General features: G+C 37.0%; 2 protein-coding genes and 1 long non-coding RNA gene across 4 annotated transcripts; all 3 read left to right on the top strand.

Moving 5' to 3' along the window:
* The first annotated feature begins 6177 nt into the window (after positions 1 to 6177).
* On the top strand, positions 6178 to 8719 carry LOC104249552 (cytochrome P450 78A3-like). The gene is made up of 2 exons (XM_009805992.2): positions 6178 to 7200; positions 7953 to 8719. Exons 1-2 carry the CDS (start codon positions 6235 to 6237, stop codon positions 8583 to 8585), a joined length of 1599 nt encoding a protein of 532 aa, XP_009804294.1. The 5' UTR covers positions 6178 to 6234; the 3' UTR covers positions 8586 to 8719.
* Positions 8720 to 13464: 4745 nt separating this feature from the next.
* LOC138891160 (uncharacterized) lies at positions 13465 to 16631 on the top strand. Of its 2 annotated transcripts, none has more exons than XR_011407479.1 (2): positions 13465 to 14125; positions 16344 to 16631. It is a non-coding gene; the product is annotated as an uncharacterized lncRNA (long non-coding RNA). The 2 variants fall into 2 exon arrangements; XR_011407480.1 differs by having other exon boundaries at positions 13471 to 14125; positions 15386 to 16631.
* Positions 16632 to 18491: 1860 nt separating this feature from the next.
* LOC104249551 (histone deacetylase complex subunit SAP18) lies at positions 18492 to 22700 on the top strand. Its single transcript, XM_009805991.2, has 6 exons — positions 18492 to 18687; positions 19713 to 19745; positions 20253 to 20363; positions 21503 to 21598; positions 22251 to 22328; positions 22410 to 22700. Exons 1-6 carry the CDS (start codon positions 18574 to 18576, stop codon positions 22446 to 22448), a joined length of 471 nt encoding a protein of 156 aa, XP_009804293.1. The 5' UTR covers positions 18492 to 18573; the 3' UTR covers positions 22449 to 22700.
* Positions 22701 to 22717: the final 17 nt, after the last annotated feature.

Raw genomic sequence — 22717 nt, forward strand, 5'->3', positions numbered from 1 at the left:
AGAACCTGGTCCCTCGATGATTGGCTATGAAAGAAATGTCGAGGTAAAATTAGCTAAAAAGTATTTTCTGGCAAAGTCTAACTCATCTTTATACAGTTACAGGTAGACACACATGATGATTACAGAGAAAAGAAGTAGTTGATGCAGTGCATGCTAGTAAAAAGGGCAAAGCTTACAGATGCAAGATTAGTTAGGGAACCTGGTTCTCCTGACACAGGTTAGTAGTTTCTCTGTTCTCTCATGCACAATTTTGAACGGTTAAAACAAGTGTCACGTCATCAGTGTGTCAGTTTCTATTTCTTGCATCTTTTGAACCCAAACGTCTCACCCGTTGGTAGTTGACCCAACTCCCAAAATTGCCTCCCTTTCTAACCAGTCCTCATCCATCTTAAATACATCCATCACTGTCACAACTCTTCACATCAAACTTCAAACTTCAAACTTTTTCTTCTTCTTTCTCTCTTCAAACTACCAATCCGTTCTCTTCAACTCATCACTTCTCACCATGGCTGAAAATTACAAAACCTCGAGTGTTTCAAGTAACAACCCCATTTAGTCCTCACAAGTTAAAACACTAATGTTAGACTCCTCGCTCCATACTACTACTAGACAAAACCCTAGGGCGGAGTCACCCCCACACTCAATCTCCTCTCCTACCCAATCGAGTTCGGGTTCTCATAAGAGCTACAAAATCTCGACTCCTTAAAGGTTTGTGGCTACTATCTCTCCTCCTACCTCGCTGGAAAAACTGGGTGAAAAGGGTACAGTTGACGAAGAGGAAAATTAGGAAATCTCCAATCTTCCTTTGGATGAAGGCTCAAATGTAGACCAAACTGCTGGTTCTGAGAATGCTTCAGTTCCTAATCTTGAGCCCAAAAGTACAACTCCCTCTTCTTATGTGTTTTCCATAGAGTTACAAAAGAAAGAAGCAATAGAAAACATGCTATCTATAGCTAATGAAGGGGTTATTATCGAAGGAAGGGAGCATGGGTCTGAGGCTCAGAGGGAAGATTCTAAGATTGTGGTAGAGGGTAGAGAGTTTGTGCCTGTTGAACAATCAACACAGGACAATATTACTGGGGTACCAAATAAAGGACCTGATCCCTCCTCGGAGGATCCAACTTAGGGGTCCTATCAAGAGCCCCAGGTCAGTATTGACCCTGCTCCTTGTCCTCATTTTGATACTGAGCCTTTGTATGTGGTTGTGCTTGAGATGAGATCTGAATCTGAAGAATAAATTTGGGAAAGTGAAGAGGTTTCTGATGATATGCCAATTGCTAGCTTGACTAGGCATAGACCAATGGCTGCTCAAGAGTCCACTCCTAAGCGGCCTACTACAAGGTTGCAAAAGAAGGAGGCTCTTGAGTCTGCTCTTAAGAACAACCAAGCTAATTTAAGGAGAAGGAAATTTGTGAAAAAATGGGAAGACTGTGAGTGAGAAGACAGTGCATGTTGTGAATGTGGATGATGAAGCGGATGAGGAACATGGTTCCTTAACTAGAAAGCGCTCACAGAAACATATTCTTCCCAAGCCTAAAAAGGGATCTTCTGTGAATGCTGAAAGTCTAAACAAGTCTTATGATATTGTCTCTAGTGAAAATGTAGTGAAAGAATCTGGTGATAAGTTGGTGGAAGAGTCTGGCAGGGTAATGGAAGAATTGTGTGAAATATCTGTGAAGTCTGATGAAAAGGGAAAGAATGTTCACAAGTCTGCTAAAAGAAAAACTGATACTGATGAGGAACCTGGTTCCTCCAAAAAGGCCAAAGTTGGTGATCCTAGAGTGCCGGGAAAGCGAAATTGAGGAATCAAAAGGTGTGATGGGGCTGCATATTTGCCCCTGACATTTTGGAGGAGGTTGGAATGCGATAGTTGGTTGAAAAATTCTGAGTTTCAACAGTGGCCACATTTGTTCACAAGTGATGCTCCAAAAGTGTATGAGTAGGAAGTACAAAGTTTCTATGCCGACTTCTTCAAAGTTGAGGATGATCACATATGCGTACTGGTGAATGGAGTTGATATGGTAATGGACTCTATTTTGTTGGGGTCTATTCTGGGTGTGCTTACTGAAGGGATGTGTACTATTCAGGGAGATTGTTCTCAAAACTTCAAAAATGCTATCCTGAAGGACAAAGTAGTTCAGCAAGGGGAACGGGTACAGAAGAAGGCTCTCCTTCCAGTGTACCAATTGCTATTTGAGATGGTGAACAAGGTCTTGTTCCTTCGTGTTGAGAGAAGATACATTACTTCTCGTGCAGACATATTCCTCATGGAAGCACTGGACAACTTCACTATCATCAACCTACATGGGATCATGATAGAGCACATAGAGAAAGTGGCAGAGTTCAAAGATGGTAATCATGGGCTGCCTTATGAGTTCTTTCTCACCAAGGTTTTTAAGTACTTAAAGGTTCCTCTGGGACAAGCTAAATTGGTCTATAAGAAGCAAACTTTCTCTAAGTCCACTCTCGAAGAATGTGAGTGCATTGATAGGGCTGGAGGAATTGGAAGCACTGCTACCATTTCTCAATTGATCAACGCTCAGAACAGTGCCGCTGCTGAGGCAGTTGAAAGCAACAAATGCTATTCTTTAGAGCCAGTTGAGTCAGCTTCAGAAGGCACCTGGTTCTAGTAGCTCTCAAAGCGAAGAAGTTGCCCATCTGACCAAGGAGAATGCTGAACTCAAGAAATAAGTGGAGGACCTGAAAGAGAAACTGCTCAATGAGCAAATGTCAGCGAATGCTCGAATGGATCTAGTCCTCCAAACCCTTGCCTCTGCCTCTAAGCCCTCTCCTTCTAGTGCTCCCTAGACAGTATCCCCTCAGTGTCAAGTCTTAATTTTTGGTTTCTTATGATTAGTTTCTGATGATGTTTGTGGTATTTTTTTTGTTTTTTTGAATTGTGGATGGTTGTTAATAACATTGAATATGCTCCTTATTTTAAAATTCAAATTATATAATGGAAGCTTTTCCCTTTTTGTTGTATATGCCTTGCTTTTATGCTCTATTTTTAGTCATTTTGTATACACATAATTGGCATGAGTTAACTCTCGCTAGACTTCTTTTTGCTTAAAGCCTGTTGCTAATCTTTTTATGATGCCAAAAGGGGGGAAATAATTCAAGGGGAACAGGATGGGAAATAGATTCAGGGGGAATACAAGAAATGTTGGTTCTTAGGGGAAACTTGAATTATAAGTTTCTCATCATTAAAAAGAGAAAAATTGATAGGTTATATGTGTACCCCTATTATGTTTTGATGATCTAACAAACTTACTTTTAAATACAAGATAAGGAACCTGTTACACATTCTTAAGACCTTAAGATCAACAAATCTCCAGTTGGAGACACAGTTCAACTGTTCAGAGTTAAAGAAACAACAAAGGAAACAAATAGCTACCGTTTCCCGAGGAAACTGCACAAGTCAACTGCCCCAGCTATAAAGTTATTGCCTACACACGCTACAATACAGAAACAGTGCAACAATCAACTTTATGGGGAGTGCCTTTTACGTAACTTGCTTACATCATTCTAAGTGATGTCACAAATGTATTATTAACATCAAGGAAGGTAAAACAAATCACTTGGACACTTAGAGAATTTACTCAAGCACTCTCACAGTGATTGATCATCCAGAAAATGATTCTCAAGTGCATCAAGAACAAAGAACAACACTGCTACGGACCAGTTCCCATATCTAGTTATTATATGTCCTTAGTTGAGTTGTAACTTTGTAAAAGTTCTTATTTGTAATTCCTACTTAGCTTACTTAAAATCATTGTGTAGGAAATCCTTTGTAAATCATAAACACGTGTGTTTGTGTCTTGGCTAGAGTTAGTCGAGTTGTAAAGTCTTTGTGATAAAGTTATTACAAAATGGCTTGTAATAGAGTATTACAAGTTAGTGAGGGATTAAGAGGTTAATTTCTAGGTTATATAGGTTGTAATCTAAAGTTGCTCAGTAGTGAAGTTGAAATCCTAAAAGGGTAGGTCATGGTTTTTAATCTCGTTGAGCTGGAAATTTTTCACGTAAAATTTCTCTTGTCATTTACTTACTGCAGTGTGCGTGGTTTTTATGGAAACTAATAGAGAACCTGGTTCTCTATATAGTTTGGTGGAACCTTAAATTTTATCACTCCATCTTCGCATCTAATCTATTTTTATGCCATTCTGGGTTTTGGTTTGGGGGATTTGGTGTGGGGGGGGGGGAAGGGGTTCAATATTTTTCTATCTGTAGACAATAAATTGTGTTAAAAAAATAAAATCAGATCGAAAAATATTACAACAATCATAGTATTTGATTTCAAATAATATGAACGTACAATCTCTAGATCCTCTGATTCTTCTTTTCAATAATAAATAAATTCAAGAAACTTTGAGCTTGATCTTGAATATGTAGTTATTGCCACGAACGGTGATCTTGAATATAGAACTTTGATTTGAACTCGTACTCCTTGAATCTTGATTTCTTCTTCGTTCTTGAGTTTGAAATTAAACTTGATTGCTTGAAACTTGTAGAGAAATTGCTCTCTCTTGCTTCTTGTTATAACTTCTGGTATCTTTCTCGGGTTATATAGACCCATATTTATAGTCGTGGGAGGGAAGAGTTGTGATAAGAACAATTTCCGACCAATCAAATTGATGTGTGACAAGGCCGCATTTGATTGGCCAGAACATGTCACTTGCATATGTGGCGCAGTTTCATTGGCCTTTAATGTGACTTGGCATACCTTGTCATTTAACACGTGGCATGATCCTATTGACTCTTCCGTTTGACTTGGCATGTCACGTCATTTGACACGTGGTACCAAGTTCATTATCCTAAAAGTGATTTATAACTATGAATTTAAGTCTAGCTAATAAAATTTAGATGCCTACACTATCCATTACAATTTATGTGCTTGCACTTTTTTTTAGTTTGTTATTAATTAAAATAATGTCATATTTCTACATTTATAAGTTTTTAAGTCCAATATTTTTATTTTACCTTAAAATACACTTTCTTATAACAATGACATGATGCTTAAGATACAAAATTCAGCGAGTACTGCCGGTACATACGCTATATACACTATTAGTCTAAGATAGTAAGAGTCAAGAATTTTTTAGTCAAATTAATTAAGATACATAAAATAAAGAGTCTTCTTTCTTGAGTTTTTTCTTATCGAATAAGTTCAGTTGAGGCTTCCTTCTCCCTCTAACATATGTCCAATAATGACCTAAGAGCTAACGAATCTTACAGTCGAAAAGTTGACTCTCCCATTGGCTATATATTTCATTAAGAATGATTTCCAAGTCTTCTTTGCATTTATAATATTTCCAACATTGCAGGACCTTAAATCTTATTTCAATCAAGCATAATTTTTAATGAGGTTTTGGCTGTACATGTTTCATCATTTAGAATTTATTCGATAATTTTCTCTAGTGCAATGGCGGCTGTAAATAATTAAATGATCTCTCCCTTTCAATTTCATATTAGTTTGGTTAAAAAAAATAACATATTTTAATATTTGGAATAATTTTTAATTTTAAAGTTTTCATTTTGCGTGTAGTAAGAATTTTTTATAGTCACAAAATGTCATGATATATTTAAGGTTACAAGTTTCATAAGTTGTATAGCCACACGGATACTATTTTATTGCATGTTTAAGACCAAAAGTGTAGAAAGATGCTATTCTTTCTTTACAGCTAGATTACTGCTCATTTTATTAGCGCCTAATTTTGTTTATTTGGTTTTTCACCTGGTGTCCGATACCACATTGAAGCCCGATTATATTCGGATTCGTGCTGAGTAGGACCCCATTCGGAGGGAAGTGTTCCCTATCAAGAATTTTTCTATACCCAGAACTCGAACTCAAGACCTCAACAACGTGGTAGCGCCAATAATGTAGCTTTGCTGTTTCCATGCACCTTCGTTAATCGTCATGCATTCGTGCGGAGCTCCTTAATATTCCCTTCATTTTCCTATATTTCTTTACAATTCCGAATTGTTATTACCTAATCATTGTGTTAATTCAACATCAATACACGTAGTATTATCCATTAACAATATTCGCACATCACGTGGCAAATATTCTAGTACTAATTTAAAAATATTTTTTTCAGTTACATATGGGTTTCTATTCCCAAGTATTGTTCAAGCTTTTGCCTATATAAAGCCATCCAATGCCTCGTATCTCACACCCCAAAACCAATTTAAGTTTCTTCCCCAGTTCTTCTATCTCTCAAATACAAAAAAAAAATGACGACAGACAGAGAGAGCCTTTGGGTTTTCGCTTTAGCTTCAAATTGCAAATATTTCACGTCCCCCATCAACTCCATATGTTTTGCACTTGTTTTTCTTCTTGTCTGGTTAGTCATGAACATGATTTACTGGACTCACCCTGGTGGTCCAGCTTGGGGTAAATACAAATGGAGAAAGTATTTTGTAGCACCAAAGCCAATACCAGGCCCAAGAGGTTTTCCTCTTATAGGAAGCATGAACCTTATGACTGGTTTAGCACACCAAAAAATAGCAGCCGTAGCAAAATCATGCCAAGCCAAGCGTCTCATGTCCTTCAGCCTAGGTGAAACCAGAGTTATTGTAACGTGTAACCCAGTGGTAGCAAAGGAGATATTGAACAGTTCAGCGTTCATTGATCGTCCAGTAAACGAGTCAGCTTACAGACTAATGTTCAACAGATCAATTGGTTTTGCTTCTTACGGGGTTTACTGGCGAACACTTAGAAAAATTGCTGCCACGCACTTGTTTTGTCCTAAACAAATCAAAGCCTCTGAAACACAACGGTGCGAAATTGTGAAACAGATGGTCGAAATTTTGAAAGGTGGCGGTTCTCGTGACAACATACGGGTTAGGGATGTTCTGAAAAAGGCTTCTGTAAACAATATGATGTGTTCTGTTTTTGGCCGCAACTACAGTCTCCTGGATGACTGTAACGAAGAGCTGAGCGAGTTAGTAGATGAAGGTTATGAGCTTTTGGGAATGCTCAATTGGTCGGATCACCTCCCTTGGTTAGCTGAATTTGACCCGCAGAAAATACAGCTCAGGTGCTCACGGCTCGTGCCTAAAGTAAACCAGTTTGTGGGAAAGATCATCGACGAGCACCGGGCTCAACCTAGCAACGGTCACCGTGATTTTGTGGATGTTTTGCTCTCACTTCCGGACTCCGAAAGATTATCAGACTCTGATATGATTGCCGTACTCTGGGTAAGCAACCATATATATTTATATATGAAAACAAGCATAACCAATATTAATTTTGTTCTCCCTTAGCGAGATAGTCACTGGTCAGTCCATTTCTTTGCTTTCTTAATTTATAGCCGGTTTGGCCAAACTTCTAAAATCAGTTTATTTTATTTTAAGAAGTACGTTTTCTTAAAAGTGCTTTTTTAAAAATTAATTTATTTGGTAAGAAACAGTTTGTGTTTAATTAATTAATTAAAAAAATATTTTTGAGCGACAATTAATATTTGACTAAACTTCTAAAAAGTGGTTTAAGTATATTTTTTTCAAAAGTACTTTTGGAAGAAATTACTTTTTTTTTGTTTCTCAAAAACACTGTTTTTTCTTTTTAAAACTTGGCCAAATACTTTAACCTTTAAAAAAAACTACTACTACTTTTTTTTTTTTTTTGGAAAAAGAGTGCTTTTGGCCAGGGATAATTTGGCGAAACAGCCTATTAGTATGAAGCAACTGCTTTCTCTCTTCTTCCTTTCATTTTTTAAGGGGGAGTAAATTGGATTCTTAAAATAAACTTGTAGAAATGAATTTCGAAATAAATTTCAATCATCATTAGTAGTTGACCTCATCTCTCTCACACATAGGAGATCTATTTTTTACAAGTAAAGGATCTAAAAAAGACATTTTCTTGAATTCATGGTGTAAAAAGCCATGAAAGCCTAAAACCCACTTGCAATTCTGTCTCCCTTCCTAATTTCATGTTGGTGCATGATCTGTAGGAGATGATATTTAGAGGGAGCGACACAGTGGCAGTATTAATAGAGTGGATACTAGCACGGATGGTACTTCATCCTGATGTTCAGTCAAAGGTACAAGAGGAGTTGGACAGGATTGTTGGAAGATCATGTCGTCCAATCATGGAGTCCGATGTAACGAACATGGTTTATCTGCCAGCCGTAGTGAAAGAAGTACTTAGATTGCACCCTCCGGGCCCACTGTTGTCATGGGCCCGCCTAGCTATAAAGCACGTGATAGTGGACGGATATCACGTGCCTGCAGGCACCACAGCCATGGTGAACATGTGGGCCATCACGAGGAGTGAGGAGGTTTGGACGGATCCACTTGAGTTTAAGCCCGAGAGGTTCATGAACGAGTCCGAGTCCGAGCTTGTGGATTTCTCGGTGTTGGGGTCTGACTTGAGACTGGCTCCATTTGGCTCTGGAAGGCGAGCTTGTCCAGGAAAGACACTCGGCTTGACTACTGTCACTTTTTGGGTAGCATCGCTTTTGCAGGAGTTCCAATTTGGACCTACTGATGAAACCAAAACTGTTGACTTGTCTGAGGTACTTAGGCTTTCCTGTGAAATGGTCAACCCACTCACAGTGAGGGTGCGTCCAAGACACACTCCATGAAGCTTGAGCACTCGCCAAGAAATGTAACGAAACCCTGTAGGTTATTTGGAATATCGATCGTGTGTTTTTAACTACGTACTATATTGTATTTTTACTTTAAATAAAATTATATTTTAATTGTTACTATTACTTTATATTATGGAGTAACAATTAATCTCATTCTGGCTATGAATGTACAAATGATGGTTAAATCAGTATATGTTTCAGCTAAGACATACTTATATTCTTTCTCCATTTCATGTGTGTGGTGCTATTTTTGTAGTGTACAAGCATATATATTGAAGGTTTTTCTTTTGAATTACTTGATTCTTTGATAACTAATTAATAAAAAGGAGAAATAGGTAATATTTATTTACTAGAATTGTTAACTGTAATACATCTTAACAAAATAGACTCATTGAATAAACTATAATTAAGCATTTTTTTATTACAAACAGTTTGGATGCACATGACTAAAGAAATCATTACTCAAAAACAAATATTGCGTTAAAGAAATTACAAACTGCTGAATATTGAAGTCATGTAACAATCAACACTGCAAGAAACTGTTAAATATCACATACAAGTGTTTAATTGGATGTGCATTTTCTAAATTACTAACTGTAATTTAGGCATTAAATTTTGTTATATAAATAAAAAAAAAAAGTACTCCTAGCTCCTTTTATGTTTAAAACATGAGTAGATTACACCGACACACACCTCCATACACAAAACAGAAAGAGAAAAATGCTCTTCACAACGCTACGCTCTTGTCTTATACTCTCTCATTATCAAATATCAACAAAGTTGGATTAAGGAAAATTGAGATGTTACTTATACTACTAACCACTTGTTTGTTAAATTTGATTGAGCCAAAACCTCCTTTTGTTTAATTTGTTATTATTGGGTGCCAAAAGATGACGATCATGACGTTAACATTCTCTTACTCATAACAATATGCGATGAGACTTGTTTGGTTAAAAGTATATAATAACAATAATAACAATACGCCTAAATCTAAGCAAATTGGAGTCGGTTACATGAATTTTCACTAATCCATTTAAGCTCATTCATTTCATCATCATAAAAATAAATACAAGTGAAAAAATGAGTTACATATATATATAAATAATAGCAACAATAATAATAATAATATTAGAAGTTCTCTAACTAAAACTTCTATTCAAATAGTAAATATTACGTATATGGATTTTTTTTTCTTTCATTTTTCACTATATTTAACTACCTGTATTATGAGAATTTATCATGAATTGACAAGTTTTACTCAACCCTCCTTTAACGACAATGTGAACAAACTTGAAGAGGCCGAGTTATTTTGTTTAAAGGAGATAAAGATGAATATATATCGTAACTTTGATTTGCTGAGCTAGCTCCTAAAGTAGTTCCTGACGACGATTGCACCTCCAGCTTTAGGTCATGAATCTAGCTCATATCAAATGCACTCTATACCAGTGAACTATAGAGTGAATTATTTGATTAAACACCTAAGATATTAGTTTAATTTGTATATTATAATAGTAGAGTGAATTTGAGATACTTTCTAGAGTCATCAATATAGGTTTGGCCCGTAGGACCAGCCCAACCCGTGATTTAGCAGGGTTGGATTAGAATTTTTGAAGCCCATTTAAAAACGAGGCTTTAAGCCTAGCCCGAATAAGTCCGTGGCCATGGAGGCTTGACTGAGGCTGGGCTGGGCCGGCCTGTGGGCCTAATAAAAATATATATTTAAAATATAAAAAGTAAGATTAGTTACCTCCTATAACAAAGGTTGATACCTTATTTATTTTAAATAAATACTCTTTTAAAAAATTATATTTCATAGCTACCTTTTGATTTTTTATAGCCAAATATTTATTTATGGTTACCTCCTACCCTTAAGCCATAAAATAAGCTTTCTCTCTCATTCTTTCATATTTTTCTCCACCCTCTCTCTCAACGCCGGTTTTTTCCATGAATACAAATTCATGGATTCTCTCTCATCAGTTCCTCCGTCGATCATTCTTCTTCCTAGAAAGCTTCTCCGCCTCCACTACCATCAGCGACGAATATCCTATGGAATTGGAGAAATTGGGATTGGAGAAAACATAATTTGGAAGCTTTGATAGCAGAATCTTGTTGCTCTTCTGTTGTTGGAGCTTTGCGTGGTCTTCCGTGCATTTTATTTTCACACACAATTAACACACAGATGAGTTATTAGGGGAAGTTTTGCTTTGGATTTAAGAAATTCTCTGCAAAGCTGCAATTTGGTTGTTGTGTGGCGGTTTTGAATAAAAGGTTAGATGTGATCTGCAATTTGCAATTCTGTCGATTGGTTTGTTCTCGCATAACTTTGCTTTCTATAATCGGAATAGTATTACAGTAACGGGAGCAATGACGTTTTGAGTCAGAATCGCGGCCCTCTTGACGAGACGACATTAGGGTTATTCTTGAAAAAAGACGACGGAGTTTGGGGTTGAGCAACTTGAAAATTCTATTATCTTTTTTTTAAGTGTATTTCAATGTATCTCGCTGTATTTCCATGTATTTCGTTGTATTCATTTTCTTTTTTTTCATTGTATTTCAGTATATCTCGCTGTATTCCATGTATTTCATTGTATTCACTGTCTCGCTATATTCCATGAATGCATTCATATATATTTTTTAATTAATATAATTTATGTATTCAGATGTATTATATAATTTCTCTAAAGATTGCTATGTTTTGGGGTGTTTTTCGGTTGAGAATCTCTTTTATAACCAGATGTATTATATAATTTCTCTAAAGATTGCTATGTTTTGGGGTGTTTTTCGGTTGAGAATCTTTTTTATAACTAGAAATACAAAATTTGTGTGTTATAATTGAGTTTGTTGTGTTATATTAGAAGTATATTATGTTAATTGATTCACTTTTCATTTAAAAATAATGTAATCCCCTATTTTACGTCGTGAATAAAGTTGAATACAATAATTTGTCCACTTGTAATCCCATGTTTCACGCCATGAATACAGTCGAATACACTTGAATACAAAAAATATGTTTAGCTGTAATCCCCTATTTCACTGTGACGACCCGGCCGGTCGTCTTAAGAATTAACGCCCTGATCCCCTATTACCTGCTTCCCCCGTGTTTATTTATGATATTTTGAATTTATGGGACGTTCGATTTTGAGTTTCGGAGAGTTCTGGGACACTTAGTCCCTAGACGAGAGTTTAAGTATTGAAAAGTTGACCGTAGTCGGAACAGTGTAAAGACGACCTCGGAATGGAATTCCGATGATTTCGTTAGCTCCGTGGGGTGATTTCGGGTTTAAGAGCATATTCAGATTGTATTTTGGAGGTTTGTAGCTAATTTAGGATTGAAATGCCGAAAAGTCGAATTTGAAGTTTTTTGGTTCGATAGTGAGATTTTGATCTGAGGGTTGGAATAGAATTCGGGAAGTTGGAGTAGCTTCGTAGTATTGAATGTAACGTGTGTGCAAAATTTCAGGTCATTCGGACGAGGTTTGATAGACTTTTTAATCGAAAGCGTATTTATAGAGTGTTGGAATTTTTAGGCTTGAATCTGTGGTTGATTCGTCGTTTTCGATATTTTTTAGGTGTTTTAAGGATTGGTATAAGTTTGGACAGTGGTATTAGACTTGTTGGTGTCTTTGGTTGAGGTTCCAGGGGCCTCGGGATGATTTCGGATGGTTGACGGAAGGATTTTGGAGTTGCAGCTTCAGTTAGTTTTCTGTCATAACCGCACCTGCGAGTGTGGGACCACAGGTGCGGAGCCGCAGAAGCGGCATTTGGCATCGCAGAAGTGGAAATGAGGAGGTTCAGTAGGAACCGTAGAAGCGGTACCGCATCTGTGGATGGGGAGTCACAGATGCGGAATCAGGCCGAGTTAGTGATTGTCGCAGATGCGATCATTGGTCTGCATAAGCGGGATCACAGATGCGGTCCCAGAGCCGCAGATGCGGAAATCGCTGGGCAGAAACATATAAATACTTGCCTTCGCGAAATTTAGCCATTTTCATCTTTTTTCAAACGGGAAGAAGCCTGGGGAGCACTTTTCAAGAGGGATTTTCAGAGTAGTTCATTGAGGTAAGGTCTTTGGTCCCTAAACTCGTTATTTGAATGATATTTATCAATTTAAGCATAACAAATTAAGAAAAATCAGTGGTAAATTGGGGGTTAGGGCTTGACTAATTATAGACTTTTGAGTGATGATTTGAGGGACCCTTTGAGGTCCGATTTTGGTACTTTTGGTATGACTGAACTCGTGAGAGTGTGAGGATTCTCGAAATATAAATTTTACCCGATTCTGAGACGTGGGCCCGAGGGGCGTTTTGGTTATTTTACGTAATTTCGCGTATTAGCTTAAAATTTCTTTGTAGAATCAATTACTGTAGACATGTGATTTTTGACCATCCCCAAGATTTTTTATATATTAGCATAAAATATTTAATTTAGGCATAATATAGATATTTCAAGTAATTTTGGCTCTTTTACTTTATTTTATCACAAGAAAACAAAAATCACAAAAAATAGGTTCATCAATGTTTTGTAGTCATTTTTAATATTAAAAAAAATCTTTAAAAAAATATATAAAAATAGTATCGTATTTTTATTTTAATATGATATTTAAAAATACCAAAAATAGATTTGTTTTAATGGTTAGTTTTATTTTAATAATTATTTGAATAGTAGGATTAATTAATAAATGGAACCGTATTTTAATCTCGTTCGCAGGAAAAGAATAGAACTTGGGCTCGAGCAACCCATTTTTAAGCCTAATTTTGGACCTAGCTCATAATTTTCAAACCCATAATTCCTAGGTTCATACCCCTTAACTAAGACCCTACCAAAAACCTAGGTTCTACAATATAAAAAAGAGAAAAAAACGCTGAACAAAGGAGAAGGCTGGAAAAACTGATGAAAAGCTGAAAAGATTCTCCAAACGACCCATTGTCATTGTTCATCTTCTTCAGCAGAATAACCCAAAACAGTGACCTTTCGCCGGAAATCACCACACCCCGCACCTGAGCTTACGCCGATCACCCAGACGACGATCCTCTGCATCCCCCGTCAACCAAGTTCGCCGGAATCAAAAAATCCCGTCGTCGTTGTTTCTTCTTCTTCGCACGGAACAGACATGAACGACGCACCCTAGAGCGACCATCTCCACCCTAGACGAAATTGGTTTCTTCGTTCATGATCCAGTTTCGAGTGAAAATCAGAAAGCAGATTGAAAGGAAAAAGTTTTAGGGTCGTTGTTTATCACCTTCAAAACCAATCTCCCTTCTCCATGTCCGGCGACCACACCTCCTCTTCAGCTCCAAACACAGCTGTGAAAATCACCTAAAACTACTCTCCTTCTCGCACAGAAGAACAGCGACTCCAAAATCGAGTTCATCGGGGTCGATGTCGCCGCCGACGAGCGGATTCCGTTAGAAATCCAGTCGAAGGTCCTGGCGATTCTTCACTCTGGCGGGTTATTCTATTTAGTGTTGCTATACGATCTTGTTGGAGGCTCTGTAATTGATCCGGATATTGAAGAAAGTTTGCAGATATTTAAGGTCCATCCGTTATTCATTTTATCTCATCTCGTTATTTCAGCTTGTTGAATGCTTTGGTTTGTTTTGTTTTTTTTCCTGTGGTATGCATTTATTTTGTTGATTTGATTAGTTTACTCATTGCTCTTATTATTAATTGTATCATTCTTTGATCTGTGGTAACGAGTGTTTAATAATGAGATTTGGACCTAGTTTGTCAGACTTATTTTGCTCTTAAGGTGAATAAGTTTATCTTAGTAAGTGTAACTGAATTCCAATTTAAGTACAGCTATCTTTTCCCATCAAGTTTTGAAGTTTGTGTTAGAAATTTGATTACTCAATTCATTCCTTATGTGCCTGAACAATTCAGCATGACCAAAACGTCCTTTGAGTAGTATGAAAAAATGGAATTTTAATGTAATTTTAGTTTTCCTTTACTTTAAATTAATAGTTGCAGTAATTGGGCTATTTAGGAAAGGGAAGTTTAATTTTGTCAAATTATATCGATGGCCAGTTGAAAGAATATGAGCCAAATAAACAAATCTTGCATTACAAATGTATCCGTAAAAGATAAATCTCTTTGCTCCCACATTTGACTTCCATAACACTTGAGCCTCACAATAATCTCGAAGTTTAGGAAGAATCATGAACATTGTAGTGTGCTTCTGGCGCGTTATAATAATTATCATGGCTACGGGTTTGGTTCCCGTGACGTAGTTGTGATGCTTAATTTCCAAAACTCGGGGTACATTTCATGTGGCCCGGTTCTAAAATTTTAACAACGTTAAATAAAATGTGTCTCGGACCGCGGGTGCATTTCATGTGGCGTGGTCCAAAGACGTGTTTTAGATAACGTTGAAATCTTCCTTAAATTAACTAAAAGCGGTCAAAAGTTAAAATCTGCACATAGATTCATAATTGTTTAAAATCAGATATTAAGCCGAATATAACAGTTGAGCGACCGTGCTAGAACCACGGAACTCGGGAATGCCTAACACTTTCTCCCGAGTTAACAGAATTCCTTACTCGGATTTCTGGTTCGTGGACTGTAATACAGAGTCAACATTTTCCCGATTCGGAATTTTAAACCGGTGACTTGGGACACCATAAATCTCCCAAGTGGCGACTCTGAATTTTAAATAAATAAATAAATCCTATTTCGATTGTCCTTTAATTGGAAAAACTCCCTTATACACCCTTTACGCCCTTCCGGGGGTGTAGGTAAAAAAGGAGGTGTGACAGTTACTCGAAGTGTTATTTACATTATGAAATTGAATTGAATAGATTCGGGCCATTTGGTGTCGAGTACTCGCGGCAAGAGCGTGGTTTCAGATTGATTTTGAGATGGTTCGAGGTAAGTGGCTTGTCTAACCTTGTGTGGAGGACTTTCCCCTTAGGATTTGGTATATTTGGTAATTGAGATGCGTTGTACGTAAGGTGACGAGTGCGTACTTGTGCTAATTGTTGGAAATCTGGTTTTTCATTAAGTAATTACTAGTACGTTTCCTTTCCTGTTTTTATTACTTGCAATATTAAGTTTGTTGTTAGTTTAGGAAAGCATGTCTAAGTGATTTAATTGTTGTATTTGCTCAAACTGCCTTACCTGAATTATGTGCAACATGCTAGGCTAGAATTACTTGTTTGCCTTAATATGAAATTTGACATTTCTGAATATTTTCCTATTGTTGCTGTGTATTTACATTGGGACTACGGATGTGGGATTCCGGTAGCTCCCCCTTGTCTGTTTATATTTGGAACTACGGATGTGGGATTCCGGTAGATCCCCCTGCACGGTTATATGGAACTACGGGAATGCACCCGGTAGATTCCCCCAGTATTGGGTATTTACATTTGGGACTACGGTACGGGATTCCGGTAGATCCCCGCGCACTATGAGTTGGACTACGGGACAAGATCCCGGGAGATCCATTGGATATGTATATTTGGGGCTACAGGACAGTATCCTGGGAGATCCCCGATTGTTATTTTGGTGCTGAGTCGTATTTCTTTTTGTGTTTACCTTGCCTCTGTAATAGTTGTTGTTGCCCTTTTATACCTTGTGTTACTTTTACTGCTATACTTATTTATACTGATATGTTCTACACTGTCGAACTTTATATTTTATTTAACCTTAGTAGGGCCCTACCTTCCTCGTCACTGCCTGACCGAGGTTAGGCTTGGAACTTACTGAGTACCGCTGTGGTGTACTCATGCCCTTTCTGTGCATGTTTTTCATGTGCAGGTCCAGGTACTTTGACTCAGTCCTATCACCCTTGAGGCGAAGCAACTGTTCCAGAGACTTCGAGGTATATCTGTCGCGTCCGCAGATCGAGAAGTCCCTTTCTACTCTCCCTATTGTCTTAGCCCTTTTGTATTTTCTTTTCCTTGTTAGATATTCTGGAGTTATACACCGGTAGACATTCCAAGGCTTGTGGTTTCATGAGATTCCAGATTTTGGGAAATGTTGTTAATCTTCGAGAAGTTGTATTGTATATGCCGAGCGGCATTTTAAATAATATTTTCATTCGGTTATTTTGGCTTTTAATTATTTCTTTCGCAAGTTTTGTTATTTTCCACATTTGTTAGGCTTACCTAGTCGTAGAGACTAGGTGCCGTCACGGCAGTTCACGGAGGGCGAACTAGGATCGTGACATTCACGCCTAGAAATGCTACTGTATTCATGAATACACTAGCTTAAATATATCGAATACACTCTAAAAAATCTGAAAACATAGCTATATGAAGTAATATAGTAAATGGTAGCTACAACTAGCTAATAACCACTAAAACATAGTGGTTTCTGAAAGTTTCTCTAAAAAGTATATGATACTAAAAATAACAAGAAGAGTATGCCAAGTTTAAAGTTTATTAAACTCATCATATTAAAACATCAAAGGCTTAAAATGTTAATTATTTTTAAAAATTTAATTATTCTTAATATTTAACTAATTAATATTGCATTTGAATTGTAGATGTAGATGAAAGTGAAGATGATGTATTGGATATCTCATAAGCTTCATGGACGTTCTCTCGAATAGTTTGTTTTGACTTTTGACTTTTAGTGAACAAAATATAGTCTTGTCTTTTATTTTTCTAGTGTTTATTGTGATATATTGGAACAATATAAAAGTTATTAAGTTTTGTTAAATTTTTCCAATAAGATTTTTTAACTTTTAAATATTTATGTTTTTAAGATTAGAACGTAAAGAAAAAATATAAAATTAAATTTTAAAAAATGATGGGCCGGCCCGTGGAGGCCTGCAACCCGCATAGTGCTGGGGTGGTCTGACCATTATAAGGCCTATCAAAATGGTGGGCTAGCCCAACCCAGCCCGTCCATTGCTAAAGCCCATGTAGACTGGGCTAGCCCGACCCCGCCCATATTGACAACTCTAATACTTTAGAGACCTATCTTAGGTTTCACTTTATAACAATGACCTGAGTTATAATATTATTCTTACCTCTCTTACTTTAGTTTCTTTTATCAAATTTCTTAACCTAATTATCATTAGTATTAAAATTTATAATTTGACTAATTTACACTTAACTTATAGCGGCTTGTAACGGGCTCCTTCAGATATCCAATTGGTGAGCTTAAGGGTGCTGGCCCAGATCAAAATAGATTGAGGTCAATAATGAGCGTGTCAATAATTTGTTAAAAAGTTGATTGGGCTGAGATGGGCTAAAACTTGGGTCATGGCTCAACCCGTCCAACTTTAATCAAGCTTGAATTGTTTCATTATTGAATAAAACTTTTTTCTTTTCATTTTGTTATGGTCATATATAACATATCAAACAAAAAAAAAATTATTTTATAGATATTTTAGCAAAGTAATTACTCATGGATCAGTTTGAGCTAAAAATTAACCCAACTTTAAATGGATTAAGATGAGATGGATCAAGATGGATAAAATAGCACCGTCTAGCCACTTTTCGGACTGGTCATTCAAAAATAGCCAGCATTTGCCAAGTCAATAAAAAATAGCCATTATTTTGCTACAACAGAGACCAGTCCAGCATAATATATTGGAGTTCGGTGCATTTGTGTACGAACTTCCAGCATATTATGCTGGACCAATATACTTTGTTGGCTCCAGTATAATATACTGGAGAGTGGAGCACCGGTGCTCCAAACTCCAATATATTATGATGGAGTATTTTTCCGGATTTTGAACATTGGTTTCTTCAGATTTATCTTTACATAAAAAGTGGCTAAATTTCGATTATTTTTAAAATTGTGGCTATTTTTGAATGACCACTTATAAATTTGACTATTTTTGAATTTCTACCGTCAAGATGTGTTGAGTTCAATGAATAGGCGGGTCAAGGACCGCCCAACCTTTGAACGGATTGTGCCGGTCAAATGGATTTGTGCTCAAATTGGGGTGAGCCCAACAGGGGTTGATATGAAAAGGCCCAAGAGCAAAAGAGCAAAGCGAAAAAAGAACTTGCTTAAACCCTGTTGAGTAGCAATGGCGGATGTTCAGAGAAGGGGAAGACCATTACCTCCTCCACCACCGAGAGGCCCGCTTGGTCCACCTCCCGCTAGACTTGCTCCCCGCCTTCAACCAGTCGATCGTGAAAAGGTCCTTCCTTTTCTCTTTTTGTTTTGTTTTGTTTTTGTTTTCTGAATTGGTTACAGTTGTTAGTATTAGATGGGTTTTGGACTTAAATAGTTTGTGTAAGCTTGTGCCTTTTTTGTTTCAAGGTGTTTCGAACCTAATCTTCTGTATTGGACTCTCTAGGGTTTTGGTGTTTATGGTGTATTGCTATTCAACAGCAACAACTATACTACTATGCTATGATCGCATACTAGTTGGCTGCCCATATTTTTACTCCATTTGGACTCTGTTTCGCTTCAATACTAAGTTGACTAGTGTATTATTGTACAATGAATGACATTTGATCTGGTAAATCGAAGTTTGACGCCCCCCAAAAATGCAAGTTTGAGAATTTAGAACTTACAGAGTCACCACTATGTAATTTGAAAATAAAAATATAATTCAAAGGTGATATGTCACTTTCTTCCAAGTTTATGCTGATTTTAACAGAGGAGGAATATGTAACACAAGTTTTTTGCCTGCCAATCTATAAAAGAACCTGTGAATTGTGAAAAGACAGTGTCCCTTATTTGGTACAGTACCAAAAGGACTGTGATTGTTAATTTTATGTCAGAAATTTGATAAATAGAATATCTTCTTTTGCATTTACTTCCAAAGAATGGAAGCTCGGCTGCCCTTCCTCCCTCCCATGCAGCAGGGGCAGACAAAAAAATGGCAAAGGCATGCTGGCACTTGCTTTGCTAGTTGACCTTGTTGCTTACGAAATGGAGGGAAAGCAATACAAGCAAAAATATGAACTGAGATCTTGGCATCACTTTGTATTATCTTGGGACAATACATGCTGTCTGGAGTGGTCTTTCTTTTGTGTGTTTTCGCTAGAGTTAGTTGGCATGTGTTTTTTCTACTAACATTTTGTATTTGTTATTCTCACATACTATGTTAATGTGAGTTCATGGGACATAAATTGAATATTTTTCTTTGCATACTGGAAGTTACTTACAATATCCTATTTCCTTTTTTTTGTTTCTGGGGATTCCATCAAAAACCAGACTTGTCCTCTGTTGCTTCGTGTTTTCACTAAGGTATGCACTCCAAAAGAACTCCATTGTTTGTTTTGTGCTAGTTCTCTTGTAAAATCATCACTTCTATTACTCTTAAATAATTTCTGTATTTTGTTTTATTTATGGATAGATGGTAAGTTCTAAATGTTTTTCGATTGGTACAAGTTCTATATTTTATTGCTGTTTCTTCCTTGGTTCATGGAATAACTATATGAGCAAGACATCTTATCATACCAAAAAAAACTATATGGGCAAGACAAAGATCTGTCAAAGGTGTTCTATTCGACGTAATCCTCAAGTTTTAACGGCTTTGGAAGTTTGAAAGCACTAAAAAGTATATGCAAGATTGTGCTTTCAAAATGTATATGCTTTGTGTAAGCTTCACTTTTTGATGTCACTAAAAAACAGATACTGTGAGCATAGTTTGGGTTTCATCCACTTTTAAACAAAGTGTGAAAAAAAATGTTGCATCGGTATTATGGTCAATCAGCAATACACTCAGTGGAGGCTTTACTTTGGAACTTACAGATTGGAGGCCATCACAGTGACAATGAGTTTGCGGTGAGAGGCAAGGAACCCAAAGATGAGGTCCAAATCTATACATGGATGGATGCTACTCTGCGTGAATTAACTGATTTGGTATGATGAAAGTGACAAATATTATATAGTTATATCTGTAAACTGATCTCTCCAATTTAGTTGGTGTCTCCCTTACTCATTGTATATCCTCATGTTCATTATGTGGTTGCATGCATGAAGCATTTTAAGATGTTAAGAGATTGTTGCAAATTTTTTACAATATGCCTTCCGTCCTTGACTTGTATGAATTACTAATATCTCTAGTTGTCTGGAAGATGAGCTGTTGGATTTCTTGAGTGCTGAGTCTTCTTCCATGTATACAGCGTGTATTTGAGTTGTCAGTTGACATATAGAAGATCATTGAAATACTATGAATTTAACACCTCAATGAGGGGAATCTTACTTGCTCAGTAGGTTGGCTACCTGAAATTTCACCTTATTGGTGAGGGTTCGATTTCTCACCTTGTAATACAACCACCACCACCCAGTATAATCCCACAAGTGGGGTCTGGTTCCCACCTTGTAATCCTCTCCTTAATTTCTCCTTCTCCTACCCCGTTTTTTAGAAATAAAAAACCTCAATAAGCTGGTATATTGATCATATTCAGTACGAAGGCAAGAGTATAAGGTGTCTTGAACCGATTGATGTTATCAGTAATTGCTTAGACAGTTGAATAGGTTCTGACAAAATTGAGTCTCTCTTGATGGTTATACGTGAATAACTACTCACCAAAATTGACAGCAGAATGTACTATTAAACTTATTCGGCATGCCTAAATGTCAGGCAAAATGCAGCGGTATAAGTAATCAAATTCATTTTAGTTTTGTGGTACAATTTGTATATCATCGGCTTTCAGGGACATGCCAGTGCAGTTGTACTGTAAATCTTTTTAATAACCGTGGTATCCGAGCTAGTTTACACGCACCTTGATTAATTCCACGAGGTCCATGCTACCTCCCACCATAGGGGTACCGGATAACTCTATCCACCGAGGCTTGGACAGATGGGAAGAAATCACCTTGTGTCTTTCCTCCTCTGGGATTTGGACTTGAGACCTAATGGTTCTCAGCTCACTTCATCAACCATTAGGCCGCGCCCTAGGTTGCAGTTACTTTTCCTCACTCTTCTTTATATCCTAATATATTTCCATGCCAAACCTTCTTTCATGTGGTTTATCTGTTTACTGCGACTGTATCAGGTTAAAGAGGTAGCTCCAGAAGCAAGACGAAGAGATGCAACTTTGTCCTTTGCTTTTGTCTATCCTGATAAAAGGGGCCAATTTGTCGTTAGAGAGGTCTTTCTCACTTCTTTCTCTATATGCTTGTTTGTATATGAACTTGGTGTTGACATGTGAAGGTGTGCTTGTTGTATGTGTGGTGCTTCTGCACCTTTTTTTAATTATCTTGCGACTTTTGGATGGTTAATGATACGTGTCATATTGTGTATGTGTGGATCATGTTTGTAGTTCGTGCAAGATGTTCTTTCATTTGATCATGCCCTCTTATTCACATTTTCCGAGACTAGTTTGGCACTAGAATAAAGGACTATCACTTTGACAACTAAAACTTCCTGAACATGTCATCTGATGAGTTATTTGAAGATTTCCATGGACTTTATAAACATGATAGACATGATGCGACAACGTGTCACCTTTACTGCTTTTAAAGTTTGTCCATCCTACATGTTCAAGTTGTCTACTAAGTTCATCATGTCCTACTGACTTCTTTGTCTTTGCACAATCAACTAGTAGTAAATTTAGTTGTCAATGTGTGCAATAGTTTCAAAGTTTCTTCTTTTAGTGTTCATCAAATTTTAGTGTTCAAATGGTACTATTGTGTGAGAAATCTGGGATTGCCATTTGCGATTTTTAATGGAACAATATTTGTTATAATATTTTTCAAGTCAACAGTGATCTTATAGTGTTTATTAACCCCCCTGATGTGAAGGTGGGGAGAACGTTTTCTTATCCAAATATGAGGCGACCAGATAGTGGCAGCAAAACTTTGAGTGAACTTAAATTTCAGGTAAATGCTTTGTTTATATGGAATCATCAACCTCAACCTACCTTTTCGGAATTTGGTGTTCACTTGTTTTTGCCACTGCAGATAGGAGATTACTTGGATGTGGCTATCCTGTTCCAGTGATCTGTTATGGCACCTCTGTCGGGATTAGAATTATGCAAAACTTGTATTGCTTTATGTTCTTCATACTTATACATATCTGTAATTTTCTTGATAATCTGAGCTCTAATGTTCATTTTCGCTGTGAGATTGCCTCCAGAGTGCTCTATGACCAGTTACGTTCGTAGGCAATTGATTTAACTGGGCTCTTCTTAGAGCCAACTCCATTGTTACGTTGCTGTCAGCACTTATATGATTCTTTGTGGTTTCATTTTCTTTCTTCTTTTTTCAAT

The sequence above is a fragment of the Nicotiana sylvestris genome, chromosome 5, assembly GCF_000393655.2.
Source record: "Nicotiana sylvestris chromosome 5, ASM39365v2, whole genome shotgun sequence".
Lineage (NCBI taxonomy): Eukaryota > Viridiplantae > Streptophyta > Magnoliopsida > Solanales > Solanaceae > Nicotiana > Nicotiana sylvestris.